Below are 27,532 nucleotides of genomic sequence, written 5' to 3' on the forward strand. Positions count from 1 at the left end.
ATACAGTCATAAATTCTCTGTTCAGATCTTGAGCTTCTCTTGACTTACAAAATAAATTTGCTTTCAGATCAAGTCCTGATGTCAGCCTGTAATCCTGTAGTTTTTAATTTCTACAATTTTCTAAGAACACATCCACTTTTGCTAAGACGTCATTTTGGATCAACTGATACATTTTCAACTCACATGGCTTTAAGAGGAAAAAGTGGATTGGCTGGAGCAATTAATCTAAATGAAAGAAGATTATTTTTTAGTACTGCTAGTGCTCACCTCAAATCTGGCTGCCCCATGTTGGCTTTGGAAGTATTGTCAAAGATGCCTAAAGTTGTCAAGAAAACAAAACACTTGTGTAGAGCGTCTAGTTTTTTTTCTAGTAAAGAGTCTTCTCCATTACAATCAGATGCAAAAGAAGATAAGTCTTCTGCTGTTGACTGGTCACAGTCACTGATAAATGGTTTCGAATCTTCTTCAGAGGGTTCCTCAGAGAAACAGTCAAACTCTACCTTTTCCTTTGACTGGAGCCAACCAAGTGTGCTATTTCAGGATGACTCTTTGGAATTGAAATGGGATAGTGATAATGATGAAGAAAATGAAGATCTTCCTATTTCAATGAAAGAAATAAAACCTCTGCCGAGAAAAGCAGATAAAAAATTAGATGAATTAAGCAGTTACACAGACTCTTTAAGCACACTAGATGAAAGTGACATTTTAAATCCATCAGAAGATATAATTGCTGTTCAACTAAAATTTAGAGCATGTTTAAAGATCCTCACAGTGGAACTTCGTACTTTATCTACTGGCTATGAAATAGATGGTGGGAAATTGCGTTACCAACTTTATCACTGGCTTGAAAAAGAGGTGGTAGCTCTTCAGAGGATCTGTGACTTTTGCTCAGATGCCGAACAGCTGCAGACCACATTTAGTCAAAGTGTAGGGGAATCTGGATTAAGTGAGGATATTGATGATTTGCATCACCAAACAACAGTGAGACAACGGAGAGAAAGTTTCCAGGAAAAAAGACAGTGGCTCTTGAAGTATCAGTCACTCTTGAGAATGTTTCTTAGTTACTGTATACTTCATGGCTCTCATGGTGGGGGTCTTGCATCTGTGAGAATGGAATTAATCTTACTTTTGCAAGAATCTCAGCAGGTATGTAACATTTTTTGTTTTGTTTCCATGCAAGGTGTCATGTAACTTTAGCTAATCCACACGTCTCTACGTAGACCAGACTGACCTTGACCTCACAGATGTCCTCCTGCCTCTGCAGGTACCTCCCAGGTGCTTGTGCCAGCATGCTGGCAGGTATATAACTTTAACTGGTCAAACATAGAACAGGAACGGGAAGGAGAAGTAATATAATTATGTTAATTAAAATTTTAAAAGCTTTAATTAAAGAGAAAGATACTACCTGTCTGAAGCAGCTTTTGGTGTTGTGTTTTTTATTTTATATTTATACTTGATTTTCTGTGTTACAGTTGCTTTAAGTAATGAATCTGTGTGTAATCATAGTAGGAATTGGAGGTGCTGTGTCTGTTACAGTTGCAGAACAGATCTTGTTAGGTGTTATGACTTGCTTTGTTTGTAGGAACACCTCAGGTAATGAGCATCACCTTATGGAGGATTACTAAGGGTATTACTGTTTGAAATACAACTGTAGAAACATTTATGTCCTCGGGTTGTAGCAACTTAAGGTATATGTACTCTGAATGCTTTTAAGTTTTAATTTTGAAGCTTTTAGAAAGATCCCCTGAATTTCTTAAGGAGTAGAGTATAACTAAAAATAGTCGTTTAACTTTTTTTCTATTTATTTTTAAGGAAACGGCAGAGCCAATATTTCCTAACCCTCTGTCAGAACAAACTTCAGTGCCTCTTCTCTTCGCTTGTACAGCCAGTGCCAAAACAGTAGTTGCCAATCCGTTACTGCACCTTAGTAATCTCACACATGATATTCTACATGCCATAATAAACTTTGATTCACCACCTCATCCTGATAGCCAAAGCAATAAAGTAAGTATGCTTCATTTAAAGCTTTTTTGTTACCAATGTATATTATTTAGATAAAATGATAGATTTCTTTTTTTTTTTTTTTTTTTTTTGGTTTTTCGAGACAGGGTTTCTCTGTGGCTTTGGAGCCTGTCCTGGAACTAGCTCTATAGACCAGGCTGGTCTCGAACTCACAGAGATCCGCCTGCCTCTGCCTCCCGAGTGCTGGGATTAAAGGCGTGCGCCACCATCGCCCGGCAAATGATAGATTTCTTATTCTAACATTTTATTCATCTCTAAAACGTTTAGCAGTATTTTCCACATACACTCTCTGTTACACCACTCCTCTTCTTACGTACTCATTTTTTTTTAATATTTTTTTTTTTTATTTTTGCCCTGATTTTTCCTTTTCCTGAGCAGGCCTCCTCCTACCTTCATTTACTTGTTTTCTGAAGATATAAGAGTTTCTATCAAAACAAAATACAAGATTAGACATAGTATTAATTGTATTAACAATTCCCTGGTTTTAGGTCAGGCTTACTGTTTTATAGGATACTTGAGTTCTTTTTCAGTTCTGTGTGTCAATTGTTTAAGCTTCATTAGCTTCATTAAGATTAAAACAGCTGGGCTAAAGAGATGACTTAGTTGCTAAAGACACTACAAACCTGAAAACCTGCACTAGATGCTTTGTATCTACATGGCGGAAGAAGAGATAACTGAAAGTTGTACAAGTTGTCCATGACCTCTATATCTACGTCAAGATACACACAATAAATAATTATACATAAACATAGGTAAAAATCTACTTTATATTTATATATACATAAATAGATAATATACTTATATAAGTATGCATATATTTATATACCTAATATATCTAAATATACACCAAAATGTAATATATATTAGATTTTTAACTGTTTTTATATACACAAATACACACACACACACACACACATAAAACATCAATGACTCATTAATCTTTTTGATTTGCAATATCTTGTGTATGTGTATTGGTGCGCACATGCCACTGCTCATATGGAGGTCAGAAGACATTTGCAGAACTCAGTTCTCTCTCTTCCATGTGAGTTCTGGAGATTTAACTCATTTCATCAGGTTTGGTGACAGGTCAAGACATTTGGAGCTATCTTGCTAGCCCCTCCTTAAGTTTATAAAGGGTGAAATGCTTTCCATGGGTGGAATACTATAATTTTTAAAGGATAGATGCTTAATATTTTGGTGTAAAGCACTAACAAGTAACTAAATTATTCCCATGTCAATACTGAGCTATACATTTTAAAAAGCGTGAGGTATCTTGTTACCTAGCAGAATCATCTGCTAAAAGTTTGAATTCCTAAATTTGTTCCAGATTTATTGAATCACCTGTGAGAGAGGCTCAGGAATAAGTTTGTTACTAACAAACTTGCAACTTCTTTAAAATATGCTAATATTATTATAGATAATTTAATTGATCACATCATCTTTTTATCCATCTTACTGTATTTTATCTCCTGTTGAAACTATATTTCATCTTTCCTCTCGAGATTCCTTTAATGACTGAGTTTAATTGACATTTTCGGCATATCCCTTGGGATTTTTTTTCTGACATTGTCTTAAAATTCCTGCTATCTTCCAGATTATGATACCATACCAGTTTGATTTTCTGCTGTACTGATAGTAAAATCTTTCCACAATTTTACCCTCTTCAGTTTACTCAATTTTTACAATTTATTTGTTCCCCCACACACACTTTTTTTACTGTATAACTCTACAGTAGAAATCCATAAAGCATGTACTGTATAGTTTGAAAATTCATTTCCTAAAAACTGCTCATTTTCAGCAAACTACATTTTTTACTTCTGTTATTTTATTACACTTATATATCCATTTATTTTATAAATTTGTATGTGTGCATATACACTTGAACGCTACAATTCACATGTGGAACTTAGAGCACAGCTCTTGGGAATCACTTTTCTTCTATGTGGGCTCAGGGAGCAAACTCAGACTTGTTGACAAATTCTTTCCCTGCTGGCCTATTAACATTAATTACAGGAATCCATGCTGTATCATATTAGGTTTGCCTTCTTAAATTCCTGTTGCTGGTTAAGAACTATCCTGAAATATGACTGGCTTTAATTTTATTCCATCAGTTGACTTGTCATTTCTTTTTTGAGCCAACATGGCTATTTTCTGAACTTACTCTTTTATGCTTGTGATCTCGTGTTGGGTAACTAGATTCTGGGTGATATAGCCTCATTTATTTTCTGGTGATAGACGATTTAATTTTATGTGTCTCATCCTCCAGCAGGCAAGCCAAATGTGTTAAACTGGTCTCTTCAATGAAGTAAAACTGATAGGTTGTATGAAAAGTACAGTGGAATAGGAAAGGAGGAAGAGGGAAAGAAATTATCAGTAATTGGCATGTGTGACTGTCTTAGTTTCTATTCTATGTTGTAAAAGAGACATCTGACCAAGGTAGCATATAAAAGAAAAGCATTATATTGGGGCATTTCTTGCAGTTTCAGCATATAAGTTAGTCCATGATCATTATGATGGGAACTGTGGTGGCAGGCAGGCATGGTGCTGGAGCAGTAGCTGAGAGCTTATATCCTGATCCATAATCAGAAGGCAGAGAGGGAGGGAGGGAGGGACAAGGCTTGACATGGACCTTTGAAACCGCAAAGCCCACTCCAATGAAGAACTTCCTCCAACAAGACTATTCCTCCTAATCCTTGAACAGTCGATCAACTAGGAACCAAGCATCCAAATATGGTAGCTTACAGGAGCCATTCTCATGTCAGCCACCATAGTGACTGTGGTGGCTGAGTAGCTCAAGGATCTACACATGCTAAACTTGTGAATAGAAGAACAGACCTTACAGTTCCAGTCCAGGTACAAAGGTTAAAAAAAGTAAGTTTATTCTAAAAGTGAACCGCTTGATATCTTATATCAAGAGCTTATGTTTCAGTTAGACTCTGAGGATAGAGAAGGGAAGATGATGACAAAAAAGTGTTACTTCTTACCCTCTCTTCCAGGTGATTGGCAAATGAGAAATCAATCTATTTTAACCAGATTACTTATTTTATATATTTTTGTCTCCTAGAAATACCCTCAGGCTCACTCAGAGTAATATTTATCCAAGTGTTTGTATACCTCATAGTCTAGTAACACTTGGTTTCTATTTGTTACACAAGAGTTTCAGGGGTTTAAGAGCAACAAGAGTAAAATGTGCCTTCTGAGTTGTAAGCTTAGGGCTCTCACATTTCTTCTGTTCATGAGTTAGATAAGTCAGCAGACAATGAATAGAGAAACAGATGCCTGTCCTATCTGGAGAGATACTACCAGTTATTGTTATCATATTTGTATTCTACCAGCTTGAGTATATGGTATTTTTAACCACAGGTATTATTGACAATTGAAGCCAAAAAAGCAATTAGACTTTTATCTATCAATACCCATTTTTATCTACATGAAATGCTTATACTTCATAATCGGGTAATCTTTTATAATCTAATCTGCTTTCTTCTGCCTTAATCTTCTTTATCCTGGCTTCTGTTATTATTATAGCTCCTGCCATGTCAGGTTAGAATCCTTTCTTCCTTAAAATAATTATTTGCCTTCACTACCTTTTTCACTTTTCCTTTCTCTAAAGTTTCATTCTCAGATGACTATGATACATGCTAGCATTTTCTTCGGTGGCCTGTCCATAAGTGAACTGTAATTTATTACTGTTACCTATTTATATTTTGTTTAAGAAAAGGCAGATGCATTTTGAATGGTATACTCTTAGCACATGGTTCATATTGTTCTACGTAGTTCATACTTCTCCCCTGCTCTGGAGAAATTTGGTTATAGTTGTGTGGTTTGTAATTTCTACCAGAGAACTCTTGTCTTTTCTTTAATATTTCTATAGAATGACTTCTGTGGGTAGATGTTCTTAGGAGGACTAAAAGAAGAAAATAGCCTACAGAAGCTAAAGACTTTTCATTTTCGTTTTGGCAAAATCATAACTTATGCCGGGCCTTGGTGGTGCACGTCCTTAATCCCAGTATTCGGGAGGCAGAAGCAGAAAGATCTCTTGGAGTTCGAGACCCGCCTGGTCTGCAGAGCCAGTTCCAGGAAATCTAGGGCTGTTACAAAGAGAAAACCATGTCTCAAAAAACAAACAGAGTTCAACTCCGAGGTCAAACTGCCTTGGCCCATTTTATTGGTTAGAACATAGGTGGGTGGAGTAAATAGCATAGAATGCTGAGAGGAAGAGGAAGTGAGCTCAGAGACACCATGCTCCCCTCTCCCGGGCAGATGCCATAGCTCAGCTCTCGGGGGCACACACGATGAAGCTCCAACCCAGGATGGACGTAGGCTAGAATCTTCCCGGTAAGCGCACCTTGGGGTGCTACACACATTATTAAAAATGGGCTAGTCCAGGTGCGAGAGTTAACCAAGAAGAGGCTAGATATAATGGGCCAGGCAGTGTTTAAATGAAAAAAAAAAACAAAAAAAAACAAAAACAAAAATTCTACTTAAAATAATTGTGTTTTTTGTTTTTTTCCAGGTATATGTAATGCATACTTTAGCAGCTTCACTTTCTGCTTGTATTTATCAGTGCCTTTGTGGTAGTCATAACTACAGGTAAATACCTTCTTATGGAATTTAAGATTACTTTCAGTAAACAGTGAGGTTCCCTATCTATATGTTATTACCTCAAAATGATACATAACACTGCTTTCAGTAAATGTACTTTTTTTCCATCTTTGAAATTTCAGCTTATGCCTTTATGACAAAGGAAACTGAAGCTAACTCTTTTTTTTGTAATTTATTTAGCTGCCTATAATTGATCACTGCTGTCATGCTAAATACCGTGATAGATACTGAGAAATTAAAAATAGGTAAAATACTCATTCCTTAGGAACATTCTCATTAAAAACAGATGAATAGATGATAAATAATAAAACATCCTATTTGAGTGATAAATTCTTTAATTTGTTATACAGCAAAAAGCCTGAGGCACGTAGACAAAGGGGTGATTAATATGAAATTGAGAAATTTTTCAAATTTCATGTTTAGGAATTTTCATATTCTGTATTCAGTATATTTTAAAAGTCTGAAAATTGACATTCTAGTGTATAGTCTAGCATTAATTCTTTGAAATTCTCTGACATTATTTAAATATTATCTGTCTTCTGTTTTTTACTCTTTGAGACAAATATTAAAACTTGTATATCCATTTCTTTTTTAAACTTCATCCATTCTTTTATCTATTGGTTTCATTTCCATGCAAATTCTCGCTTAATTTTTTAGGTATTGGTGCATTCTTCTACAATATATACTATTTTTTCCTCTCTAGATGTTTATATTTTAGAAATTTTTGCTTTTTTCTTTTTATTGAAAATAGATTCTCTCTCATACAATATATCCTGATTACAGTATTCCCACCCTTCATTCAGTTCCACTCCACCTCACCTTCCATCCAGGTCAACTTCCTGTCTGTCTCATTAGAAAAGAACAGGCTTCTAAAAGGTAACAGCAAAATGTAACAAAATAAAATATTAAATAAATCTTTTTTCATTTTAAAACTACAAATTGGTTTTAAATTTATGTATATTGATTGTACACATTTATGCAGTACAGTATGGGATATTTTTGATATCACAATACATACAATGTCCAGTAATCAAAACTGGGTATTGAGATATTTATTCTTTGTGATAAGATTCAAAATCCTATCATAGGTATTTTGAAATAGCACACACAGTATTAATGGTGGCCACCATGCTGTGTTGTGGAACATTAGAAATAACTTCCTCTGTCTAACTGAAGTTCTGTACCTGTTATACAACTCTCTCTCTGCTTTACCCTCCTTTCCTTAGTTTCTGGTAACCACCATTCTACTCAGCTGCTTCTGTGAGATAACTGTTATTAAATCCATGCATATGTTAAAAACTGACAGTATCTTATTTCTCTGTGCCTAGCTTATTTTATTTAATATGACGTCCTCAGAATTCATCCATTTTACCACAAAGAAGGATTAATAATTGTATCTTTAATTTTCAATTAAAGTTGGTTAAAAGCCAGGCCACGGTAACTCTTGCCTGGGATCTTTTTGTCAACCCCAGGTCAATCGGTGGTGGGAGCAGTGGTTTAAGAGGATGAGGAACTCTGTTGTTTTACTTTATTTAAGTCCTGTCCCTACTTCTAGGTAGTAGTACTTCCTGGTAGTGCTTTTGTACCTGTTCAGACTAGAGTAGCCTTTTACATCTAATTCTTTCTGTTCCTTTAGTTGATCAATCAAGGTTTTATAACAATTGAACATGGGGTGCCTAATTTTAATTGATACATATATCATAACCCAAACTCTATACATAAGGCTCAGGAAAATCATGCAAGAAGAGGCAGAAAGATTTTTAAGAGATAGAGAACCAGGATTTCTGCTGCAGGACAATGACTTCTAGACATGAAAAGGAAAGAAAAGACATGAAATCTCAGCAGTATGGTTGCCTAAACAGCATAGAGAGAGGAAATTTCATATGCCCCATCTCTAAGAGTTAAAAAGTAGTCAGTCGCTGCTGAGACATGGAGAATGAGTTTTTGCCAGGTACAAACCTCTTGGTGGGTTATCCTTTTCCAACTTACCAGCCCTAACCACATGAATATATAAACATTTCTAAATGAACTCAGTGAATTGTATGTATGTAGGCATACACACACACACACACACACAGAAGGGGGGTACATATAGCAATAATAAGTCATGAATTTGAGCAAGAATAGGAGGGACACACAAAGAGTTGAGTAATAAGGGAGATATGATATAAACAATACTAATGAATAAAGTTCTCAAGAAACATGAGGTCTACCCATTTCCCTGTCTTCACAAGAAGATACCTACCTACTCAATTTTTTCGTGAAGTGACTCCATACCTGATTGTGTCATAGCTTTTCCTACCTATTTGGTACAAATATTTTCTCAATTATCTAGTGCCTGGGGATTCTCAACTGGTTTCTGACTTTCTTTTAGAGGGAACCAATCCACTGATAGATGTTTATGGTATATCCATGGGTAGTGGGAAAATCAAGAGATTCCCATTCTACTATGTATGTAATGTCCCTCTCAATCTCTTTTAATTATGTCTTCCATTTTTATACTTTATCTTTGTTTTGACTTCAGAAAACTTCTTTATGCATAACATTCCTTTTAATTGCTTTAGTAAGTTTGCTTCTGTGGGTAGAGATAGATGTCTTGGTGGGTTCGTTATCTCTTAAATGGTATCAACTCTCATTGGTATTGGTTTTTGGTTGTCAGTTCATCTTATCTCTGTAAATTGTCCATGGACAACCCCACTTACCATTCTGGTTATATATTCCCAGGGTAGCTTCAATTTTATTTCTTTGATCCTGAGTTTATTTATATAATTGCATATTGGTTTGTTTTCATCAACATGTTTTTATCTTCTTATCATAAATATTTCTACAAGTTGAGGGAATTTTTGTTATTACTCTGCCATCTTAAATTTGGAAAATAAAGCCCAAGAATCTATTTACAAATATGAAAATGTTATGATTAGTGAGATTCACTAAGTATAACATCTTTAAGGCTCTGTCTGTTGAAATGTAAATATTATATTTGTTTACTGAATATGTAGTATAGAAACATCTGAAGTACTACTTTCTAGGATTTTTATAAGTTCTTTTTGCTGCTAGGTATCATAATGTTAAAATAGTTTGTGGTAAACTATTATTATTTACTTAATCTCTTATTAAATTACTGTAAGTTGTTAAATATATAGTAATGCTTATCCCCTTTGCCTTCATAGTGTGATGTATATAATTTTATCAATAGCAGTATGATAAAATTATTTATGTCTGATTCCTCCATTATAGCAAAACTTTTATGGGGATAGAAACTATTTCTACTACATGCTTAGTACCTGGTTCAGTGCCAGATAGAGGGTTGACTAGCCATTAGCTATGAAATTGAGCCTGGACTCACCTCATTTTCAATGAAATAGCTTTGTTTTAAAGTCATACATATAAGCTTGCTTCTTGTTGCCCAAAATAATATGTCTTTTTTAAAAATGTATTTTTCATCTTTCACTAAAAAATATGCTAGACACTTGTCAAATTTGTTTTAGTTTAGAATGTGTGTGTTTACAACTTTAGAGGATAGTGTATTAATAACAGTATAGTGCCGTACAACCTATAACTTAGACATAAAAGCAATATAATTCTTAAACAAAAATTTCTGTTTAAGGTACTTTCAAAGTTGGATGGAATTACATGGAATTTCTCTTAGTTTTAAATATTGTTTCTTTTCTTAGTTCATTTCAAGCAAATCAGTTTACTGGAATGGTGTATCAGACAGTACTGCTTGCCCATCGACAGTCTTTGAGAACAGGGAGTTTAGATGACTCAGTAACTCCCAACACATCGCCAGCTCAATGGCCAGGTATAAGTAATTTACATATATGAGTTATTTTTCTTAGTCTTATTAGAACTGTTAAGTGATAAAAAGCAGATTGGTTTAATTTTGCCAATTGATTATCATTGTTAAATATTGCTAGATTTGACACCATTACAAATTCAATGCAAATTCATTTAGTCACAGAAAGCTCTTGTTACACAAGACATTAATAAACAAGTATTTTTTCGATCACTATATTCAAGTAGCTCATTTTGTTAAATTGTTTCTTAAATAGTTTGAAATATTTTATCAAAATATTTGTGTTACTAATGTTTTAATTATGAGATTTGACATAAGTTTTAATTTTCAGTTTATCTAAGCTGCACAGATATTTCAGCAATTGCTCTTAAATCATAATAACCTACTGGTTATGAATCCAGAGGGGGTTATTTAATGCTGATTGAGTAAATTTTTTCAAAAACTCAAAAAGTAAAAAGAAGTGTTTAATTTTTAACTTTAAAAGTTTGTTGTTGTTTTTGTTGTTGTTGTTAATGGCAGGATTTTTTTTTTTTTTTGATCCTAGGAATAAATTGCCTAATACAACTTTTGAATTCTTCTGGTGAAGAAGCCCAATCAGGACTTACAGTCTTGCTTTGTGAAATTCTCACAGCAGTGTATCTTAGTCTGTTTATTCATGGGCTGGCAACACATTCTAGTAATGAACTGTTTCGGATTGTAGCCCACCCCCTAAATGAAAATATGTGGTCTGCAGTATTTGGTGGAGGAGTGCAGACACACTCAAAAGGCTTATCTGGTAAGTTTTTCCTGTCTCTCTCTTCTTCCCCTTTTCCTTTCTTATCTCTTCTTCATCTCATTTTTTTAAAGCTGAAACTTTATTCATCTGGATAGCTTTGTTAAATGTAATTATGTTTTAATTTTGTGTCAGAGAGCTCTTGTTATACAAGACAGTCAGCAAATAATAATGTGGTAAGAAAATGAAATATTAAAGCTTCTGGTCTAGTTTTCAGTCTTTTAACATACTCCTGCATTGATGATTAGACTAATGTACTTGAATTTGTTTCTTATTATTAAAATGTTCATTTCTTTTGCAATACTCTGTCACTTTGAATTTGTTCTATTCCAAATACAGATTTTTCTCTTCTTTCTTTGGCAGGAAGGCACTTTGCTATGCCTAGCCCCCACCAGGTAGTCGTATTCTCCATGGAATGTGTGGGCTTTTCCAAAGCTCTGTCAGCCATCAGTTCTCATAGCCCTCCCACTCTTGAAGGCAAGATCTTAGCTTTAGAAATAGGTTGTTACTATTTAGCTTGCTTTGTGTTGTTTTCGCAGGTTTGCATAGAGTGGGATAGTTTGTTTTGGCATTTAAGAAAAATTGACAATTTCTTTTACTCAAGCCATATTTTTGATGTAAAACAATGATTAGCATTTTATAAAGTTCTTTCTGCTATTCCATACTAGTTTCAAATACTTGGTTGTGGATATTTTCTATCCCTTAAATTTTAACATCTTTAAGTGTACAAAACCAAAAGAAAAAGATTGCCAGGAAATCACAATATGGCTTGAAATGACCAAAAAAGCATTTCCCATGAGGCTACTTTATGATTTGCATATTATGACTGGCTATTAGTTTTTGGATTTCTAAGTGTTTTTAATACCACGAAAAGTAAATATTTTAAGTAATTGTATCCTTTCATTTCTGATGTTATAACCACATGTATTCTATTTAAATAAAATTAAAACAACGTACTTGTTCAACTTGAAAATAACTTTCATGATGTTTTTCAAACTTTTTTTGTGATTTATTAACAACATGATAGTATTGGCTTTCCAGTTTTGTGGATTATTTGGAGTAGATTTTGGACTTAATTTATAATACTGGGAAACCTGTTACTAAACTAACATTAAATTTTTAAAATTATTAAAATATATGTTCATCTGCATATTATATATTTCTATGTGTGACTAGGTGAGCTGTCTCACCTAGGTCAGTAAGAAGGGATGGACAACATAGTATTGGCTTTCCAGTTTTGTGGATTATTTGGAGTAGATTTTGGACTTAATTTATAATACTGGGAAACCTGTTACTATACTAACATTAAATTTTTAAAATTATTAAAATATATGTAAATTTAAATCTTCAAATAGAAATTGGAAAACAATTTTAAATGCTTTTTAAAAGAAACCCTTTTAAAAGAAATCACATTTATAAGTGAAGCCCAGAAAGATTATCTCTGAATTTTAATCCACTTCTTCCCTATTGCCTTTAAGTACTTAGACCCGTACCTGTATATATTTGTAGGGTTAAATATTTATTATTTGGAAGGTCAGATGGTTGGCAAACGACTTGATGAGAAAATATAATTAGATTTGGTTTCATAATTTAAAAAGAAAAATCCTTGTAGGGCTGGAGAGATAGTTTAGCGGTTAAGAACACTTGCTTTTGTGGAATACCCAGGTTTGAATCCCAGCACCCTTGTGGAAGCTCACAACTTTGTAGCTCCAGTTCCAGGGAACCAACATTTTCTTCTAATCTTAATAGGCACCAGGCATGTATTTGATGCACAGACATGCATGCAAGTGAAACACTCATATACATAAAATAAGTATTTTAAAAAGTTTTAAAAGCATTGTTAAAGCCCATACATACCCTCATAAGTAAATATTTTTAGATTTTTTTTTTAAATGATCTTCTGTAATAGAAGAAAAAAGTCCTTATCTTGTTAAAATACTTAATAGTCCTTCTTAGCAATATTGAAACACTTTTCACTAAGCTGTGATCCCATAGAATTGTACAACAAAAGTCTTGGTAGGTTAGCTTCTACTTTATCCTCACATTGAAACTGTTCATTTATCTGTCACTCTTACATTTTAATCCATACTCTTTCTGCTCTTCAACAGCTGGGGGGTGGGGGTGGGGATGCGACTTTAAACAAACTGAGTTCATTTTGGGGTACAGAGACCTTTTGGTGTATCAGTCTTCTCTTGTAGCACTAAAGCAACAATAGACAAAAATTAATAAATATGACTGTTTTTCAGTAAAATGTTGGATATAAAAATAGATCGTAAACTTTTCAATCCCAGCACTTTGGAGACAGAGACAGAGAAATCTCTGAGTTCAAGATCTGCCTTGCCTATTATAGTGAGTTCCATCCAGGACAGCCAGAGCTAAAAAAAAAAAAAAAAAAAAAAAAAAAAAAAAAAAAAGGTCATATTTTGACAGCCTTTGAGATACAAAGTTTTTTGTTACACTTTATAGCTTCTGCTTTTAAGAACAAAAGTTACCATTTAATGTCTGGAAAGGTTTTGTGAAATGACAGATGCCATCAGAGTGATAAGACCCTTTCTTTGAAGAAGTTCAGAAGCTGAGACAGTTTTGGCTCCTCTACTGAAAGGTCTAGTGTGGATGTGGCTGCCCACAGATTCCATACCATCTCACCTTGTACTAAAGCCCACTACACTGTCTCACTAATCCTTCTGTTCTCAATTAAAACATTTTTTCTTTTTCCTTAAAATGGCAGATTTAAGTTCAAATTTACTTTACATATGAAATTTATCTGTTTATCAAAATATTAAACATTTTAGCTTTGAGAATAGTTTTTAAAGTTACTTCCCATGATATATTTTCCATCAATTAAAAAACTGAAATTTACCTTGACTGTATTTTTCATATATCTGAGTTCTAGAAAAAAATTTTCAAACCTTAACATAAATAGATTCATAGGTCATGGAGTTAATGGCTAAATTGATAATTGGTAAATTAATTTTTGCTTTATTTTGAATATTTTAAAAACATTAAGACAAGTGAAATTTAAATTTATTTTATAAATTAAATTTATAAATTTATTTAAGGGATAAATTTTGGTAAGCAATGTTATCATGGTTTAAGATGAAAAGTATATTTTTAGCCTGGTCATAGCTTCAACTGTTTCTTTTTCTTTGATACTGAAAATTGAGCCCAGAACCATGTTTATGTTAGGCAAGCTGCTACCAGTGAACCAGATTACGATCCCCAGTTCTACATGTTTATGAAGAGCCTTACTCAAAGGTCAGGTTGATTCTTATTTAAACACTTATATTTATTGCTTGTAGGCAAAAATATCATTATGTAGTTGTAAAGATCTTAATAAATGATAATCCTAACCATTTTTCAGATAATAAAAAATAAGCAAATAACCAAAAATTATCTGTATGTTTATCCATTTGGATTGGGTATAGGCAAGCCAAATAAAATATTTAAAACACAGTTATCTTGTGGTAAGGTTGGATGTAAACATCCATCTTATGCTCACCTGTCTTTGAGAACTTAGAAACTATTTTGGATACCAAGCGTGCTTAGAGGAGCTATGAATGATGTGACTTACAGGAACTGTAAATTACATGATTTATCAGTTGATGAAGAGAAAGGCTCTTGGTTCCAAACTACTCTAGTTTGAAAGGAAACATGGAGGAAAGAAGTGAAGGGAGAGGAGTGAGAGACTGAAGTGGGAAAGGGAAGCAGTGGATAACAGAGTACTGGCAGTCAGAAACAGCCAGTCCTGTGAACAGGAGAAAACTCAGAACCAAAGTACAGTCAAGGTAAACAACAGAATGACGGCAGTTAGTGTGAAAGGAAACTCTTAAAATCTTGGTTTTTAGACACATTATTGTATTTTTAAAGCACAGCAATCTGAGGAATTTTAGGTGTAGATAAGCAGTGCTTTGTGTTTAGATGGCTGCAAAATAACACTCACAATGTCCCAAGAGTTTGGTTGTATTAATATTCAGTATACATTGTTGACCAAGGGGATTATCTTCATTTCTTTTCCTGTTGCTACAATAAAATACCCAGGCAAAAGCTACTTAAGGAAATGTTTATTTTAGCTCCCAGTTGAAGGTAGAGTCGTCATTTTGTAAAGTCAAATCAGGAAGAGCTTGAAGCCTGGTCATGTCATTTCTGCATTTAGGAGGTGAAGAACAGTGAATGCCTGCTGCTTCTCAACTTCCTCTCTCTACTTAAGTAATCCAGAACCCCAATCAGGAAGTGACACTACCCATAATAGCACCTCAGTCAGCAATGAGCTAACCTCACAGGCATGCCCAGAGGCCTAGTCTCCTGTGTGCTTCCAGATGTTGTCAAGTTTAACCATGGCTTTAACCATCACTAGGATAAATGATGTATTTCAAAAAGTCAGTGCGAATTGAGTCAGCATTAAAATGTATGCATTTTAAGTTTTTAAATTTAGCCAAATGAAAATTGAGAAGTGTAGAATATTGTTTTCCTAACAAATCATTATTCAAATACTGTGTATTGGAAATGAAATACTTGTTTTGGGATGCCTAAATATATGTTCTCTAAAAAGTGTTTTCAAATTTCATGCTAGAAAAGGCATCTGAAGTTTGGTATTTGTGTTTCTTCTGATATAAATTCTCATCTCAAGTGTTTTGAAATGATGGTCTCATGGACTAAATTATAGGTTTTTATTTTCCTGCATGTCTCGTATACTTTGTTCTAATCATTTTGCTGACTGTTACAGTTTGTTTTTTGTTGCTTTGCAAAAACACTCTGACCAAAAGAAACTTGGGCATTCAGAGAAGTTCAGGGCAGGAACCTGGAGGCAGAAGCCATGGAGGAACTGTGCTTCTGGGATGCTCCCTGGCTCATGCTCAGCCAGCTTTCTTATGTAGCCCCTGTGGCTACTTGGCTAGTAAGGACAGCCTAGGATTCTTAATCAAAAGTTAATAATTTAAATAACTTACTAACTTAAATGTTAATGAAATTTCTCTTGGTAAATTTTGCATCACATGAAAATTTTGATATTTATAATTAAATTGTAGTAATTATGTATACTTGTGGTATTTTTATTTTCTGATAATTGTTAAAGTTGAAAACTAGCAAGAGCAATTTTTTAAAATTACTATTTTTGCAAACAGTTAGAAATCCATATTTTTGCTTCTTGTATTATCATTTTTAGAAATAATTTTTAGAATTTTGCATCTTGTGAGAAAAAACTTGTAAATTTTGTCTTCTCTTAATAAATTTACAGAAAATTTTATCTCCTAATTGTAGAATGAAACATAAAATGAGTATTTTACTTTTGGTAAGCCTGTTATATCATCTTTCTCTGAAACTGCTAATGGTAGATATTTTGAAGACATTTAAAATTATCCCTGATCTTTTATTATTTATACTAAATATAGTCAGAAAATCCAAATCATTTATATATATAGAACTTGTATGAAAGCTCAGTGTTTCCTTAGTGACTATTACATACTATTACAATCATCCCTTTAGCAGAATAACATTTTTTACCAGAAGATGCAAAGGCATAATGTTTGAATGGCAGTGACTAAACACAGGTGAGCATGGGAAACACTCATCACTGGTTAAGAACTTCTAAAATACGATCAGCTATGAAAACAACTCACTTTAGAAGGAAATTAATTCATGTTTGTTAGTCTTAGGTTTTTAGTGAGGGCCATGTCATATCAAGTTTCCCTTTGTGTTTAAATAGCACTTATTTTTGTGAGAATGGTAGATAAAAGAAGCTTTCCAGGAGAGCTTGAAAGAAATGTAAATGTACTTTTTGTACAGATAATTAGTCCTTTAATTTCATTATTAAGGCTGTTCCTTTTGATATACAAAGCTAGAAGCAATAGGAAAAAGTCTACCTGATCCAGATACCATCAGTGGGTAAAGATATTTAATAAGATTATTAAAACTAAGCGTATTTTCTTTCTGTAAACTTTTTTTCCTGACCTCCCCCCCCCTCTTTTTTGGCCATTTCAAGGCTACAACAAAATGGATTGAATATATTTCCAACATGAGGCTTTTGTAATAATTTAGAGTTAGTATTCTAATACAGTGACCACAGGTCTTTTGATTATAAAACCCTGCTTACAGAACATGAGTCACAGCATTAGACCCGTGTGCTCATGTGCTCACAGTACTATAGAGACTGTCTTCTTTCTCCTCCAGCCATGTTCCCTCTCCTCTCTTTTTTCTCTTTCTCTCACCCTCCCCACTTCTTATTTTCTGCCTCTGTGCCCTGCTTTTTCTTCTCTCCAGCTCTTCCTTTTCTCTTCTCCCCTTCTCTTACCAATAACAGCTTTGGTAGTTTCTTGCTATTTTTCAGTGAATCATTTTCACATCAACTATCTAGGAATCTGCTTTGGTATAGGATTTTGAGAAAAATTTGCTACTTCCAATTCAAATATTTATAAATTTATTTATTTTGTAAGACAGCATCTCACTATATATATATATATAGTCCTGGCTGGTCTGGAACTCACTTTGTAAATGATGCTAGCCTTAACTTCAGAGATCTGCCTTCCTCTACCTCCAAAGATCTGAAACTAAAGCTGTGTGTTACCATGTCCAGCTTGTAAATTTATTTTTATGAATACTACAGAACAGTTACAAAGTAGTATATGAGGTAATGATTTTAGAAGGACCCTGAGAATCAAATGTTGTTATACCTGCATAGTATCATGCCAGTTTTGAAAATTATTAATATTATTTATTTAAGAAGAAAACTTCATTTAATTCATTGCTTCTTTATTATTTCCCTTTTTGGATTCTTTGAAGTTTATTTGTAGATTTCAGGTAGGTTTGTATCTAAAGTACCCTATAAGAAACTAAGTACTTAGCCTGAATTGCCTTGCTAAAACCAGAAATGAATTTGGGATTATTTTTTATTAAACTTTAAATGTCCTATATCTTTTTCATATCTGTATTTCCTTCAACATTAACTATTTAAGTTATCAGTAAACAATTTACCCTTTCCTCCTGCATTTGGGACTAACTGTTAAATCCTGCATTATAAATTTTATGTACTCCTGGCATTATCTGTAAGAACCCCAAAGATAAGTTGGCTTTCAGTAGAAAAGGAGGAAATGAAATAGTTCTGCTGATTGTGTTAAGATCTTAAGTAAGTAGTGTTTAAATCTGGCTACAAAATACTGTTATATCTGCTTTAAAATGGTAAGCTCGGGCTGGAGAGGTAACTCAGTAATGTGCTTGCTATGGAAGTGTGAGGACTGAGTTCAGTCTTTAGAATCCACATAAAAAAGCCAGGCATATTGATACATGCATGTTATCCCAGCACTGGGGAAGTTGAGGGGAAGACAGGTAGATCCGGGGGCTTACAGGCCAGTCAGCTAAATTACTTGGTGATTCCAGGCTGGCAGCAGACTGATTCACATAACCAGGTAGGTAGGTGGCATTATTGAGAAACAACACGTGAGGCTGTACTCTGGCTTCCACATGTATGTAGAAATGTGTGCATGCAGTCCCAGTACACAATACCATGTACACCTCATACACCACACACCACATACACAAAGAACAATGATAAATAAACGTTAAGCTAACTTCTTAACTTTCAATGTGTTATTTTTCTTATTGTACAGGTTACCTGTGGCCATTTTTATGCATGTATAGAATGTACTTGGAGCATATTCAGTCCCACTAATTCATATTATCCCTCTCTTTCTCACTTCTACGCTTTGGTTTGTTGTGTTCTTATCACAGTAATATCTTCATGGTAACAAATCTAATAATACAAGAAAACTTATAGAAAACAGTGTTTCATTTCTTATTCCTTTAGTTTCATATTCCCATGCCTTAGTGTAACCTCACACATTTCTCTTTCATATCTTTTGGGAATGACTTTAACATTTCTAAATATCTGTAATACAGAATTGCTGAGAGTCAGATCAGGATGTTCAGGAAAGAAAGGGATATTTGTCTACGAAATCTATTTTGACATGAAAACCTATTAGTCAAAAAAGAATTAAGGTTTTAAAATTTAGGACATTTTTTTTGATTCTGTCAGGCTTTTCATCCTATGCATAACTTTGTTTTTTTTCTTTTCTTATAAATTAAATTTATTCATTTATTTTACATATCAACTGCAGTTCCCCTTCCCTTCTCTCCTATTCCCCTCTGCCCCGTCCAGTCCTCCTTTTTTGTTCAGAAAGGGACAGTCTTCCTGTGGGTATCAACAAAGAATGGCATATCAAGGTAAGGTAGGACTGAGCTCCTCGCCTTACATTAAGGCTGAGCAAGACAACCCAATATGAAGAATGATTTCCAAGAGCCAGCCAAAGTGTTAAGGACAGCTCCTGCTCCCATTGTTTGTAGACCAAGCTACACAACTGAACCCCACCCCACCCCCCAGCTCCTGCTTTTACAATTCTCTCTCTCTTTATCAGAATATCTGGAGCTTGTCCCTCAGCTTAGCAATCGGTTTCTGCATCTGTTTTCATCAGTCAGTGGATAAAAGCATGTCTTTGTTTTTGTATTAGCTACATTTTATCCTCTTCGATTCTCTTAGATACTTTATAAGGTCTACATCCAGTTTCTGCTCCATTTAATTTTAGAATGTTTGTTAATATGTACAGTGTATATATTGGAAATTTGATTGTTAATTATCAGATACTAATAAAAGTTTATACAGATTTCAATTTACAAATTTAACCATTTAATAGATGAAATAACAGTGGAACCACTATTATATACTATCTTTAGAATAGGCATATGTCATTCATCTTTTCCAAAATCACATAATTTACTACATTAAGCTTAAGTTATTGTTGCTTGATATATTGCATGTGCATGTTGTATTTTAAAGTTGAATAGTTCCAAATGATAAATCAAAATTGTAATTAAGACACAAATACTTACATCCCTTCCTAAGGTAAGTAAATCTCATTTGGAATCATTAGAGACAAATATTGTTTTGCTTAATATAAATTGTTTGCCTATTAGGTCATGCTATGTCTATAAGACCCCTGTTTGTCTACATTTGATAATGTGTCTTATAACTTAGTTTTTACTAAATATTTTTATAGCCTGTGGATATGTAGCTCAGTGATGCAATAATTGCATGGCATGTGCAAGGGCCCTGGCTTTGATCACTGGTACCATAAAATCTTTTAAATCAAGCTCCCATATAATTTTTGCTTTTCGTATACTTATTATTTTTAGTTTTATAGGGTAAATCCTGAGAGAATACTGTCTAATTTTAAAGTTTTTAAAAACTAAAATAAAGACTGAGTTTTCTCTTTTGTGTAATTCTAACAACTAGAAAGTTCATCTTTAACCCATTTTTCAAGTTGTAATAAATGCAATTTAATTATGGAAGTCAAAATATTAAAAATATTTTCTAACAAAATGTATTTTAAATGTATAATGAGACCATTTTGTTACTGTACAATCTGAAATGTATTATTTTTAATTCATATATATAACATATTGGCATTATGTTATCTATTTTTTTTAAAGTGCTTATTGGGGTAGCTTACTGGCAATAAAAAAATCTGTGTTTAATGTGCATAAATCCCTGGTTGATTCTCCTGTAAACCTCTTCTCCTTAAAAACCGTGAAGTGGAAGGATTTAGGAAATTTCTATCATAATCCTAACTAAATTGTAGAGTGATTTTTTTTTTTGGTTGTCAGACATTACGTCTATTATACACTATATACAACATATAAGTTAGCATTCAGATAATTGTGGACAAGTTAAGGTAAAAGCAAAAGTTGCTATACAGAGTGATTTTTTTTTCTTCCTTTTCGTACCTGCTTTTTCAAGTGCTCTATACTTCCATAATCATATTTTAGTTTATGTATGTTGTTTGTAGCTATCTTTATCTTTTGTAAAGATTACAGTTGGACATAGTACTTTAATAATTTATTCTCTTTGTTTCTTTATTAGTTGAAGGAGAAAAACAAAACAAACATTTTAGTCCATCAAAAGTATCTTGCAGAGAATCTGCCCCCATAACCTCTTCCTCAGTAAATCAGGAGTCACTGGCAGTAAAAGAGAAGTTTATCCCACCTGAGCTAAGTATCTGGGACTACTTCATAGCCAAGGTAATAAAACATTGATACACAGAACAATGTTCATGTAGTCAAATGGGAACAAGTGGTCTAAAGTGAGTGATTATAATGCTTTTGGAAAATTGTTTTTTCTCTTTATGGAATTATTAGACAGGTTTCATTAGCCCCATTATTGTTTCTAGGCTGGTTATTTTTTCTCTTTAGGTTTTACTTAAATGCTACTTTTCATAGAGGCCTTCTATGGTCAGCTTTTACTTTTCTCCATCTTAATCCCCCCCCCCTTTTGGTAACACTTAATACATTTTTTTTTTCTTGAATTTTACTTAATTTTTTACTTACTTGATTAACTTTACTACCAAAAATGTAAAACTGTTAGATGGCATTGGATGTAATTCTTTTAAACATTTTTGTGTCAAGCCAGTTTATGCTATCAAATGCCTAACGCTTGAGAGAGAGGTTAAAGAAGGATAACCACAAGGCAAAGACTAGCCTGCGCTTCATAGTGAGACCTTTTCAGAGGGGTAGGGGAGGGGAGGATTGTGTAGATATTAGATACATCTCAAGTAGACTTTTGGGTGACATTCTTAAGAAATTTTTATTGGTGAGGTCACCCAGACACAGAAAGACAAACATTGTGTGTGCTAACTCATAAGTGGATATTAGACATAAAGCAAAGGATAACCTGCCTACAGCCCACAACTCCACCCCCACTCCCCCCCCCACCCCCAGAAAGGCAAGTAGACAAGATCTCTTTAGTAACATGGCAGTGGGGGGGGGACTGGGGAGGGTGGGCAAGGAAGAGATTATGAGGGATTGGCAAGATCAAATTGGGTGAAGGACAGAGAGGGAGAGCAAGGAAAGAGATAATCTTTAAAAAGGGAGCTATTATGGGGTTAGCAGGAAACCAGTTAAGAATCTAAGCAATAATGGAGAGGGTACCTTAAATGCCCTTCTTCTGTAATCAGATTGATGACTACCTTAATGGTCATCATAGAACCTTCATTCAGTATCTAATGGAAGCAGTTGCAGAGCTAAGCACTGGGCCAAACTCCTGGAGTCCAGCCATACAGAGGGAGGGAGGAGCAATATTACAAGCAGAAGGGCCAACACCGTGATGGGACAACCCACAGAAACAAAAACAGTCCCCAAGCTAGTGAGACTGACAGCTGAAGAACCTGCATAAGAATGAATGAGGCTCTCTGAATGTGGGTGACAGTTGTGTGGCTTAGGCAGTTTGTGGGGCCACTAGCAGTGGAACCAGAATGTATCCCTAGTGTGTGAACTGGCTCTTCTCAGCCCATTCCCTATGGAGGGATCCCTTGCTCAGCCTTGATACAGGAAAGGGCCTTGGTTCCACCTCAAGCGATGTGACAGACTTGCTGACTCCCCATGAGAATCCTCACCTTCTTGAGGAATGGATGGGGGCAGGGTAGCAAGAAGATGGGGAAAGCAGAAGGATGAGAGGGAAAGGAAACTGGCTTTGATATGCAAATAAGATTGTTTTAAAAATAATTTTTTTTTGTTAACTGGGTGAATATATAAAATTATATCAAAAACATAGTGTGGTAAATAATAGTTATTGTGCTTATAGTGAAATATCCACAAATGGGATGAATTATATGATTAGATGGATTAAATCAAATATTTGAATGATAAGGTATATAATTTTTATTTCAGCCTTTTCTACCTCCTTTCCAAAGTAGAGTAGAGTATGATTCTGAGGAGAGTCAAGAAAGTGATGAGGATGATGATGAAGATGATAATGATGACGGTACTTTACCTTCTGATCTTCATCTCCAGGAACATTCTAATTCAAATTCATTCAGGTATGAAATACTGTATGTTAAGCTTCTTTAAAAAAAATCAACTTGGCCTATATAAAAAATATTTTTAAAAGTAACATCTAATTAATAATTTATTGAATTGTTATACTATTTATCTAGTTGAAATTTTTAAATTCCTTTTTTCTGCAATAAATTTTCAATTAATGTTTGATTATCCCTTGATAAAACATTATCATTTATAGTACATCACACAAATCTTTTCATATTATGCTTTAATTTTTTCGCGCATATAAATCTTACAACTTTAATCAAGAATATCAAATGACTGTTTAGTAGACCTCTAATTATATAAGATATCCTTATTTTTTTTAAGATCTATTTATTTATTATGAATATAGTGTTCTGCCTGACTATATGCCTGCAGGCCAGAAGAGGGCACCAGATCTCATTACAGATGATTGCTAGCCACCATGTGGGTGCTGGGAATCGAACTCTGCACCTCTGGAGGATCAATCAGTGCTCTTAACCTCTGAACCATCTCTCCAGTTCTTTTGTGATTAAAAAAAAAAATGCCTTAAGTGTTCACTATTCTCAACATCAATTTGAATGGTTCACTGTTGGCTTTATATTTTTGAGTGGTCTTATTCATATGTTATTTACATTGGAGCAGCAATATATTTTATTAAGACATGGCATGTTAATGATGGGTTAATAAAAGTTTGAAAAGAAACAAGTAGATTTTTGGACAATAGCTATTGAAAAACTAAGATTTTGCTTACTGGTGTTTTTTTTTCTCTGTTGACTTTAGTTTACTTTTTGAATATATAAACATATGTATGGCTCAGAAGCCAAATTATATAATCAAACAATTAAAAAAAAACATTTAAAAACTGGTCAGAAGTGGAAATGTAGGTCACTTGTAGCACAGTTGTTTGTCTTACATCTGTGAAGGCCCAGGTTTAATTCTCAGTATTGGAAAAAAGCAAGAGTCAGGAGAAGGAGGCCAAATAGTTTGAGGTGTTTCTCTAAAGAGGACATGTAAATGGCTGATAAACACTGGAAAAATACTCTGATTATTAGGGAAATGTTAATGAAAACCACAGTGGGATGTTACCGCATTCCCATTAGTGTGGCTGCTACAAAAATAACAAAATGACAGTATTGACCCAGATAGAATTTAGAACCTTTTTGTTCTTTTGGTTGGACTATAAAATGGTACAGCCACTTTGGAAAATGATAAAATAGTTTCTTTAAAACTTAAAAGTACAACTATTGTATAATTTGGTGATTCTAATTTGGGCATATACCAAAAGAGTTGAATGTAGGAACTCAAACGTGTTTGTACATCCAATTGACAACTTCATAATGGGCAGTGGTAGGAAGAAATCCAAGTGTCTTTTTGGGTGACTCAGTAAGCAAAATGTATTATGTACGTAATCAGAAAATTACTATATTTTACAAAGGAAGGGAATTCTGAATCATGATACATGGATGAATCTTGAGGACATTATACAAAGAATCAAAACAAAGTAAATTGTATGTGTTCTACTTTATTAAATGCATTAAACAGTCAAATTGATAGTCACTAGAGGAGTGAAAAGTGCATAGGTTTTTTTTAATAGTTCTGTGGAAAGTTGTAGAGAATGATGATGATGATAGTTCCAAAACAGTCAGTGTGCTGTTGTCAAGAATGCTAAAATGCTAGACTTTATGTTGTGCATATTTTGCACAGTTCATGATTTAAAGTCAGTATGGTAAGATATAAATAAATATGATATTTTTAAAATTAAAGAGAAGCAGAAATAATTTTAACTATCTAGAAATGTAAAGTCAGAAGCCTCATGTTTCTCATTTATGCTATGTTTTCCCTGGCACTTGTAAAGGTAGCCATTTTTATTCATTCCTATATCCTTCTGATTACAGAAATAAAGGACATCTGTATTATTTCCCCTGCTTTCTTATATTGATGACAGTATACACACATACACACGATGCCCCTAAGCTTCCTTTTTTATTACTATTGATACTGTAATTTTAGCAATATTAATATTTCATTTAGTAATATTTCATTTTTACTGTTATTTTAAAATTTCAATCTACATAATTATTGTTATTTAGCCCCTACTCTCTTGACAGGCATATAGGTTTTTTAACTGTTGTTTTAGATAATGCTGACATGAATAACTAGTTATATTATTTTGGTTTTACAGAAGTATATCTTTGGGCTAATTCCTTGTAGGGAAATAGTTATGTTAAAGAGTGACATAGTTTTCTAGATCCCTGTACAAATGTTTAAACAGAGAAACTTTTATTTTTAGTTGGTCATTGATGCGATTGGCTATGGTCCAGTTGGTGCTCAGCAATTTGAAGACTTTCTATCCCTTTGCAGGCCATGATCTTGCAGGTAATAAACATCTTAATATGAATCAGTGCTAATTGTTATTCTGTGTGTATATTTTAAATAAAGAAAAGGTATAATGAGTTTCTATAGTAAAATATACATTTATTTCAAGTATAAACTATTTTTAAATTTTTCTATCATACTGTTACCTGCTGAGGAGGGAAATGTTTGAGAAATCAAAGGCCACGAGCCTGATATTATTATATTAGACTATGTCTGTACCTGGGACTTAATACAAGACCTATAAACCTTGAAACACAGTGATGAGTTCCAAAGTAGGAGAGTGCTGTATATGAAATAAAGAAGGGTACTCTTATAAAAGACACTTCAGCTGTGAACCGTGTTTATTCATACACTAAAGTAAATAATAAAATACCAACTTAATGGAAAAAATGTATGACTGTTGGAATGATAAGTTTATATTCAGTCTACTATAATAAATGAGTAGGTAATTTTCAGAATTGAAAATTAAGACTGTTACCAGATGTGGGCATATAAAAGTAGTTAGGATTGCTACCCAAGACTATGAAGTAGTATAGTTGAAGTAGTATTTCATTTCATGGTAAGGATCATTGAACTTTTTAAACTTTATTATTTTCATTTTCTAAACAAAAATGTCAGATGGCTTTCAGGCCTGTTACAGACATTAAAGCAATTAATTTTTCTTCCATAAACATTTTCATATAATCCTCAAGCATAATTTTCATGTGAAATTAAATTCCAAAGCAGTAATGTTGGAATAGTTGTAAAGATTTATGTCACTTTATCTTCAAAAATACCAGATTCAGTGCCCACATATCCCTACTAAATTTCATTAGTATCCATTGTTTTCTCATAAGCATTTTACTGTAGAATATAACCATGGACCAATTGTGTTTTCCTTTTTCAGAATTACCAGTCAGTTCACCTCTTTGTCATGCAGTCCTAAAAACTCTCCAGTGTTGGGAACAAGTACTTCTCCGACGACTTGAAATCCATGGTGGACCTCCTCAAAATTATATCTCCAGTCACACTTGTGAAGAGAGTGTGTCTTCAGGTCCTGCAATACTCCGTCACAAAGCTTTACTAGAACCTACAAACACTCCTTTCAAGTAGGTTTTACCATGGATATTGTTTGTTGTTGTTGGTAGTGTGGTTTTTGTTTGTTTGTTTGTTTGTTTCATTTTTTAAGAAGTTTTGCAGAACCAGGTTGTCCTTGGGAACATTTAGAGGAAGAAATACTTTTGGTACATGCTTAACATTCAGTTCTAGAAGTAGATGTGTCTTTGTTATAAGACATAGATATCAAAGGTCACCAAGCATTTCTATTGAAGGTTCTGATAGTAATTGTTCTAGGCTTTTTAGGATGCATTGTCATTACTAGGTAACTCTGACACTGCAGAATAAAGGCAACCACTAAGAATGTATAACAAAGGGGATTTCAAAAACTTGAGTTTTTGAAAATATGGAACAGATAAGGCTGAAGTAGTAGATACAGCTTGAAGAATGTGCTTTTATTAACTCCTGCTCTGCAAAAGAATAATAGCTATTCAGCAACTGTTGTACGATGCATGAAGAGAAAACAGTTTATACAATACTTGCTTTATCTAGAAAGTCTTGCCCCAAATAAATGTTTACTTAACTGAACAGTATGTTTAGTTTTTTAGTGTTCATTTATGTTCTTGTAGAGCTCTTAAACCAATTTTGGCCAATAACAAGAAAGTTATAGACTATTGTATCCACAGCAAACACATTAAGGAATTCTGCTTCTAGTTATCTTCTAGTAAGCACAACGTTTTGTTTTGTTTTGTTTTCTTGCTAACACCCATGATCCTGATTTAAAGGTTAGGAAATTATGGTCATACCTATTCTTTCTTTTGTCAATAATATTTTATTAGCTCGGCCGTAAATATCATTTGCAGATGAGAATAAGATTTTACTGGTTGAATAAGTATCTCTAGTACAGAATCTAAAATGTTTTAAAACCTAAAACATTTTGGGTGTCCTGTCGTCACTTAAAAGGTATTAAAATTTAGCCAAGTATATGGTACATGCCTTTAATTTCAGCACTAGGAAAGCAGAGACAAAAGTAGATAGATAGGTCTTTGTGAATTTGAGGTCAGCTTGGTCTACATAGTGAATTC

The 27,532-nt window shown here is 33.7% G+C and overlaps 1 protein-coding gene across 5 annotated transcripts in view; it reads left to right on the forward strand.

Moving 5' to 3' along the window:
• Dmxl1 (Dmx like 1) overlaps nt 1-27,532 on the forward strand; it is a 145,570-nt gene that overhangs the window by 79,068 nt on the left and 38,970 nt on the right. For 3 of the 5 annotated variants that reach the window (XM_026783594.1, XM_026783595.1, XM_026783596.1), the window contains 10 exons: nt 68-1,146; nt 1,813-2,004; nt 6,539-6,615; nt 10,302-10,429; nt 10,968-11,198; nt 11,559-11,672; nt 21,100-21,257; nt 22,902-23,050; nt 25,327-25,412; nt 26,299-26,500. In XM_026783594.1, coding sequence (XP_026639395.1) covers nt 68-1,146; nt 1,813-2,004; nt 6,539-6,615; nt 10,302-10,429; nt 10,968-11,198; nt 11,559-11,672; nt 21,100-21,257; nt 22,902-23,050; nt 25,327-25,412; nt 26,299-26,500 — 2,416 coding nt within the window. The remainder of the gene's footprint in view (nt 1-67; nt 1,147-1,812; nt 2,005-6,538; nt 6,616-10,301; nt 10,430-10,967; nt 11,199-11,558; nt 11,673-21,099; nt 21,258-22,901; nt 23,051-25,326; nt 25,413-26,298; nt 26,501-27,532) is intronic. The other 2 variants (XM_005356086.2, XM_005356087.2) reach the window with 1 other exon arrangement.

This window comes from Microtus ochrogaster, chromosome 18, assembly GCF_000317375.1.
Source record: "Microtus ochrogaster isolate Prairie Vole_2 chromosome 18, MicOch1.0, whole genome shotgun sequence".
In the NCBI taxonomy this organism is placed as follows: Eukaryota; Metazoa; Chordata; class Mammalia; order Rodentia; family Cricetidae; genus Microtus; species Microtus ochrogaster.